This window comes from Vespa velutina, chromosome 4, assembly GCF_912470025.1.
Source record: "Vespa velutina chromosome 4, iVesVel2.1, whole genome shotgun sequence".
Lineage (NCBI taxonomy): Eukaryota > Metazoa > Arthropoda > Insecta > Hymenoptera > Vespidae > Vespa > Vespa velutina.
In genome coordinates this window covers 3371174-3378673 of record NC_062191.1, presented here as the reverse complement: position 1 = coordinate 3378673, position 7500 = coordinate 3371174, and the positions used below count along the sequence as shown (strand labels likewise).

Below are 7500 nucleotides of genomic sequence, written 5' to 3'. Positions count from 1 at the left end.
TCTGTCTTCTCGTTTGATTCACTTGCCAAACATCTAATCTCTCGTATTCTTCTATGCATTCGTCCACTTGATCAGGCTTAAATCCTTTACTCGTACATCGTTCCAATATGTCCGACACTTTTACCGTTTTATTACCACTGGCTAATTCCAAAATAAGGTAATAAATTCTGTCAATAGGATTTCTTTGAGCATTATTCGGTTTGGCTTCTGAATAATTGATTGAATGCTTTGACATTTCGACTAATCTATTTGCTTCGGCAACGTCTTCTTTTTCGACAACGTTCGCTAATCTGAGACGCGCCAATGCCGTTGCCAATCTTAGAACTCCCAATAAATTACGAGCAGATGTGAAAGTTTTATCGGCGCTATTACGCGATTCTCTTCTCATTTCCACATAAGAATCTACGATGATGATGATAATAATAAAAAGAAACTTTTGACATACTTGTAATTTAATAAATTATATCTTAAATAATATTTTCTAATATCTTACCGACGATATATTCCGATAAATCTTCCGGAATGGAAGGTTCTTTTATTTTACATAAATTAATATATTTGCGTATTAAATTCATATCCAATGCTTCAGTTTCAGTAGGTGGTTGAGAACAATGTTGATGAACATAAGTTATATGCTGTGCCATCCTATAAAATATAACGTATATATCTGATTATCTATCGATCTAATGAATTTAGAAATAATAACGATAAGAAACGATCCTTGAAATATTTACTTCAAATCGTTACTTCTATCCGCACGATCCTGAATGAGCCACAATAAATCGAATCTCGATAATAAAGCAGCCGGAAGTTGAATATTTTGTTCGATCGTTCTTTTAGGATTATATCTTCCATAAGCGGGATTAGCCGCTGCTAAAATAGAAACTCTAGCGTTTAAACGCGTCATGATCCCAGCTTTGGCGATCGATATAGTTTGTTGTTCCATTACTTCGTGTATAGCGGTTCTATCCGCATCTGCCATTTTATCAAATTCGTCTATGCAACAAACTCCTTGATCGGCTAATACCAATGCTCCACCCTCGAGTATCATTTGTCCGGTCAAAGGATCTTTCATTACGGCTGCGGTTAAACCAACACCGGAGGATCCTCTTCCTGTAGTATATTGCGATCTTGGTGCTAAACGCGTTATGAATGAAAGTAATTGAGATTTAGCAACACCTGGATCACCCATCAAACAAACATTTATATTTCCTGTATAAAATAACAAAAAAAAAAAAAAAATTTATTATCGTCATTATTATAAATTATTTATTAGCATAATGTAATGTAATATTTACCTCTGATCTTGATGTCACCCTTCTTTTTATCCGTACCACCAACGAGAAGTAACAATAATGCTTTCTTAACGTCTTCCAATCCATAAATTTCTGGTGCCAATGATATTGCCAACTTACTATAAAAATCATCTTGCGATAATAATGCTAATTCTTCCTCCGTTAATTGTGCACTACTGTCGTCTACGATTTGTGAATTTGTGCAACAAACGATCCTCTAAAATATATATGTATATATATATATTTATATCATTATCTTTCGAGTTCGGAAAAAAAAAAAAAAGAAAGTAAGATTTATCGAAGGAATCATGAATTTTCATACATGTGCATCCAAATAAGTATCGCTTAAAAGTGCAGAGCCACCTCTTGCGTTAAAACCAGTTTTCATTAAAGGTAAAAAGATTCCGGTAATGGTTACATGATCTCCTGGTAAGCATTGTCGTGTAGTTTCTCCTCTGCAAAAAATCGTTACTGATCTAGGAATATGACCGACTGGAACTTGATCGCTCTGAAAAAAATTTAACATATTTAATCATTGTTATGAATAATTTATATTATTATAAAGAAATGTCTTACATGTTCTTGGAGCTTAAGTTCTTGAAATTTAATAAATTTTGATCCTTTTGTTTGTATATACAATCTGCCACCTGCCTTATTAACACGACAATCATCACTGGGACATGTTCTTAATGGCATAAAAGTAAGTGATTGTACCTAAAATTATTTCATCAATATATATTTGAAGGAATATTATTAACGATATTAAAATATTTTTATAAATTGTTAGAAAACTTCATTTAATACCGGTTGATATGTTTCTGCGCCACATTGGTCGCATGTATAAGTAGCAACAACCATCATGGGCTTTACTTCGGTGGATCTAGTTACAATGCCTCTAACAGTAACCAATTTTCCTATCTTTTCTGCTTTTATTTCTCTAACAGAAAATGCTTTTGCATCACTGAAATCTTTGATATATATTTCACTGTAATAACGTAGAAATATTATTAAAATTTTTAATGTAGAAATATTATTAATATTATAAAATATTATTAAATCATAAATTAAGAATCTAATGTTCATAAAAAAAAAAAAAAAAAAAAAAAAAAGAAGAAACAATATTTTACAACTTACAAACGTCGCATAAGTTCTGGAGCATATTTGTTCCTAGGATCTCTTTGATCACCGGGATGTCTATTACGTGCTTCCATTAATAATCGATGTTCAATGTATACGTCCAATGCATCTTTCGGAGGTACAGGTTTCTCTTTAAACTCTGGTAAGATTTCTTGCACAAGCTTGAAAAAACAGGATTGTTAGATTATTTTATAAAATACAAAGATCATAGAGTATACATATACCTCTAACAACAAGTTAATGTATCTTCTAGTATTATTAGCAATAGCTGCAGCCAATTCATCATCAAATTCTTGTATGTCATCTAATTCGATAATAAGAGCTATTTGTTCACGATGAGCAAGTTTAGTAAGTTGTTGTCTATACTTGAATGTTTTGTCACCAGTTTTATCATCCATAACCATGAATTCTGTTAAAAATGTCTTGAGTTGTTCTATAACAATACATGTCATATTAATATGCATAAAAATATAGTTAATACAACATTCTTATAATGTGTATATGTTTATAATAAAATATAATCTTCATAAATATATACATATATACATATATATACATCTATGGTTAGAAATTAATTGATATTTATGATAATTACAGATTTACCTTTATCTTTAATATAATCTCTCGATGCTTTTTTCGGTGCCATTGTTTAAAAGATATAAATAAAAATACAGTATCTTTGCTTATATCAACACAATCTTTTTTATAAATTAAAACAAACATAAACCGACTCTCGTTGATTCCCGCCTAAATTTCACCGGATATTTCTTACGACACGTTATTATAAGATCACGTGACATCTCGCCATGCCAGTCGATAGGTAGTCACGTGACATCTCTATGCCAATCAATAGGTAGTCACGTGACTATCTCTTTGCCAATCGGTAGGTGGTCACGTGGTAGGGCATATCTAACCTCGTCTGCATAAGATTACATGCGTGTTTCACTTAGTCTTGTATGTTCTGATTAAAACAGAATTATGGGGAAAGCAAAGAAAATTAAAGTATCTGCAGGAGAGAAAAGAAAAACGAAAGTAGGTTTAGCGGATCAAATAGAAGCGGAAAAGTCTGTTACAGCGAAAAATAGACAAAAGATTAGACATCGCAATGACGACGACGAAGAGGTTAGTTTGTATTTAATTACTTGTTACTTGAAAATATTAATTACGTAGGAACGCGTAAGATGAAAATTATTTTGTTATCTTTCAGTATGTCGATCCTACACTTACGAAAAAGATATTACTCCAAGCAAGACGACAACAAATGGAAATGGAAGAAGAGAATGAAGAAGGTCGTGTTTCAAGTTCTGTAAAAAAGCCATTGACGAAACTTGGAATTGAATTTAGTGATAATGAAGATGAGTCCAGTGAAGATGATTTACAAGGGGCAGATTATTATGAAAACATAGAGATTAGTGAAGAAGACGAACGTGCATTAGAAAAGTTTATGACTAAAGATCCTGTACCGATGAGAACATTAGCTGATATTATAATGGAAAAATTAACGGAGAAAAAAACAGAGATAGAAACGCAATTTTCCGATGCAGGTACCATGCAAATGCAGGAATTAGATCCAAGAGTTAAAGTAATGTATCAGGGAGTTAGAGACGTATTATCTAAATATCGTAGCGGCAAATTGCCAAAGGCTTTTAAAATTATTCCGAGTTTAAGAAATTGGGAACAGATTCTTTATATCACAGAACCAACAAAATGGTCTGCTGCGGCTATGTACCAAGCTACAAGAATATTTGCCTCTAATCTTAAAGACAAAATGGCCCAAAGATTTTATAATCTTGTTCTATTACCACGTATTAGAGATGATCTGGCAGAATATAAAAGACTCAATTTTCATTTATATCAAGCATTAAGAAAAGCTTTGTTTAAGCCTGCTGGCTTTATGAAAGGAATTTTACTTCCTCTTTTAGAATCCGGTACATGTACGCTTAGAGAAGCTGTTATTATCGGTTCGGTAATAGGAAAAAATTCTATTCCAATTTTACATTCGTCTGCAGCTATATTAAAAATTGCAGAAATGGACTATACTGGTGCAAATAGTATATTTCTGAGAATATTTTTAGACAAAAAATATGCACTTCCATACAGGGTAATAGATGGTGTTGTCTTTCACTTTTTAAGGTAAATTATTATTAAATTATATATTAAATAAATAATAGAGAATTATTCAATCTCAGATAATTATATAAAATCATACATATTTCAGATTTGAAAGGGATACAAGAGAATTGCCAGTACTATGGCATCAAGCTTTCTTAACCTTTGTACAACGTTACAAAAGTGATATAAGTTCAGAACAAAAAGAAGCTTTGTTGAAATTATTAAAGAAACAGTCACATCATGTTATTACACATGAAATACGAAGAGAATTACAAAATGCAAAATGTAGAGATATAGAAATGACTGAGCCTACAATAGAACCTGTGAATGAGCCTCAAGCAGAACCCATGTCATGTCAGGATTAACTTAGCTATATCAGTAATTAAATATAATAAAAAAAAAAAAATATGTATAAAAATATTTTTATATAATGAAGTTTATAAATAATATTACTTTTATTATTATTTATTTTTAATTATTTTGAAATTTAATTAAATAAGTTATATTAAATACTTATAAATATATCTTTAATTTCTTTTAAAAACAGTTATTATCTCGAAAAATTTTTAATTTCGTGATACTATGTTGAAAATAATATATATTTAAGTCTCTAGAGATGTAAAATATATACAAAATCCATTAGACTCGGCAAATATAAAAAAGAGCTTACAAAATTTTTAACTTTTCTCTGGTATAATGAGTTTTTATGAAATGTCATTGAGAAATGATTATTACATGCTATAGATTAAAAGATGTTTTTAATTCATAATTGGTATTTGTTGATTACAGAGCCTATACATTTGGAAGGAGTTATATAAAGATATTGCTTTGTCTTGCAATATATATATATATATAATATATATATATATACCATTATAAATAATTTTAATATAAAACAATCTTGAAATCACAATATGTTTTCTCATCCTGTCATTTTAAAACATTACATATCATTTACATTACATTATAAAAACAAGATTTTTTATAAGATTACTAACAATATTTTTACAAGCAGTCTTCAACAAGTTAAAATACAGATATGTAACTATTGATAAAAAGACAACATTACAGTAAAGTAATTAAGACTGCACATACATATTGTAAAATCATATAACAGTCTGACATAGCAGTTTTTTTAGGAATAACTTTTATAGGAATGCAAGTACTCCATTATAATCTATTAATACAGTCTCCAATTATTTATAATTTCTAACTTAGTAAAATTCATTTTTTTTTAAAAAAGCTTGTAATATTTTTAGATCCAACTGCTGCTTTTTGCCTAGCAAGCTCCTTTTTATTTAATGTTGGAGCTTTCTGAGGCTAAAATATAAATGATAAATTGAGTATATACATTAATATATAAAAATATATTTTTGTCAATAGCATACCTTTTCAGGTTTTGACAGATCCAAAGCTTTGGTACGTGGAGTTAAATCTTCATCAGAAGTATCTCTCTTGAATTTCTTCTCATCGGTTACTTGCTTAGGATTACTCAATTTACGTTTTCTTTCTACTTCCTCTGGTATATTTAAATACTGTAACAATTTTTTTGCTATATCGTCAGCCAAATATTCAGATACTATACCATGTGCATACTTCAAGTATTCTGAAATATATATACATATATCAAAGAAATTCAATTAAATTTATATATAAATTTATTTACTTTTTTTCTTTTTGCTTTAATCGTTTCGAATTTGAAGAAAATTACTTACCTAGTTCAGTACCACTTTCATATTTAGTACTTTTAACGTATGTAGCACTTATAGCTCCCTGTGATACATGAATGCTCTTCTGTTTTAAAACTTCAGCTACTCTTTCTACTTTCTTTTTCAACCAGTTTAATGTTTTTTCTTCGTTGTATTTGAAAGCTTGAAGAGATTCATCACCTTTTCGATCTGCAACTAATGATAACTTCAAATTTTGGCAATGAGCTAAGCGAGGTGTTTCTGGATAATCTTCATCCCATAAACATTGATCAAGAGGCTGTATTTGCGGCGACTAAAATAACATAAGTAATAATTAATAATTAATATTTATATTTATTTTTTTCCTACACATTTCTAATTCACACAATAAAATTACCTTTCTTAAATATGGCAAAACTAAAAAGATTGGATCAATTGGAGTTGAAAGATGCATTTTACCATCAGACTTAACATTATCATCTATAAACCATGATCTTCTGTTTTCGTCGAATGCTAGAACTTCTTGTACCATAAGATCACCAGGACTAAAGACAAACATAGCTGGTTGATTCGACGCTGGATGTCTAAGTTTAACTACGTTTGGTAAATTTCCATCTTTTCCCTCTAAACCATCTCCTAAATGAAATGATAGATTATGAAATCTTATTTTAATTTTATTACTATAGATTGAATAGATTCAATTTAATATCAATATTAAATAGACAAGAAATATGATACTTCTTCTTTCACTAACCTTTCATAAGAAAGACCCAAGTGTTCGTTGCAGGATTTAAATTACCAGTTTTGACACATTTTTTAGGCGATGCTTTTATACGCGGCATGATCGTATTGATAGACGATTTCTTTTTTTTTATTTTAGGTTAAATATTTTCCTTCGAATAAATTTTATTACTTGTAGTATTATTATTTGTAAACTAATCATCAAAAGAAAAATTCAATGGTTAGCCATTTTTGACAATTAAACAGGGCGTTAACTCTTTATCGTTCGGTGTTATATTTAATTTCAATTCAATGTCACTTCTTGTGAGAAAACTCAGTACACGAGACATTTCGTTGGGATTAACGTAAGGGACATTTGAAATTCCGACGCGCGGTCGGATGTGTTACAGAAGATCTACGATCAGAGAAGTAGTGGCGCGTTATTGTGCCATGTTTCAAATTGTAATCCTTATATCGAACTCTAGCGTAGAAAACGTTAACTAAATAATATTCTTTTCTGGTGATATTTTTGATGAATATTTTATTAT

At 29.9% G+C, this 7500-nt stretch overlaps 3 protein-coding genes across 3 annotated transcripts in view; 1 reads left to right on the top strand and 2 right to left on the bottom strand.

Moving 5' to 3' along the window:
- LOC124948816 (DNA replication licensing factor Mcm7) overlaps positions 1 to 3604 on the bottom strand; it is a 3852-nt gene extending 248 nt beyond the window's left edge. The window contains exons 1-10 of the mRNA XM_047493024.1: positions 3036 to 3604; positions 2657 to 2865; positions 2430 to 2593; positions 2100 to 2280; positions 1872 to 2009; positions 1618 to 1803; positions 1299 to 1512; positions 735 to 1212; positions 494 to 645; positions 1 to 402 (exon numbers count right to left, since the gene is read on the bottom strand). The exon at positions 1 to 402 is cut by the window's left edge and continues 248 nt beyond it. Coding sequence (XP_047348980.1) covers positions 1 to 402; positions 494 to 645; positions 735 to 1212; positions 1299 to 1512; positions 1618 to 1803; positions 1872 to 2009; positions 2100 to 2280; positions 2430 to 2593; positions 2657 to 2865; positions 3036 to 3078 — 2167 coding nt within the window. The 5' untranslated portion in view covers positions 3079 to 3604. The remainder of the gene's footprint in view (positions 403 to 493; positions 646 to 734; positions 1213 to 1298; positions 1513 to 1617; positions 1804 to 1871; positions 2010 to 2099; positions 2281 to 2429; positions 2594 to 2656; positions 2866 to 3035) is intronic.
- Positions 3335 to 5008, top strand: LOC124948818 (bystin). Its single transcript, XM_047493027.1, has 3 exons — positions 3335 to 3554; positions 3640 to 4565; positions 4651 to 5008. The coding sequence occupies exons 1-3, from the start codon at positions 3411 to 3413 to the stop codon at positions 4907 to 4909; spliced, it is 1329 nt and encodes a 442-aa protein (XP_047348983.1). The 5' UTR covers positions 3335 to 3410; the 3' UTR covers positions 4910 to 5008.
- A 286-nt stretch (positions 5009 to 5294) lies between these two features.
- Positions 5295 to 7500, bottom strand: part of LOC124948819 (ribonuclease H2 subunit B) — a 3560-nt gene continuing 1354 nt past the window's right edge. The window contains exons 1-5 of the mRNA XM_047493028.1: positions 6987 to 7500; positions 6630 to 6868; positions 6260 to 6545; positions 5933 to 6150; positions 5295 to 5864 (exon numbers count right to left, since the gene is read on the bottom strand). The exon at positions 6987 to 7500 is cut by the window's right edge and continues 1354 nt beyond it. Of these exons, the coding sequence (XP_047348984.1) occupies positions 5769 to 5864; positions 5933 to 6150; positions 6260 to 6545; positions 6630 to 6868; positions 6987 to 7074 (927 nt within the window). The 5' untranslated portion in view covers positions 7075 to 7500 and the 3' untranslated portion in view covers positions 5295 to 5768. The remainder of the gene's footprint in view (positions 5865 to 5932; positions 6151 to 6259; positions 6546 to 6629; positions 6869 to 6986) is intronic.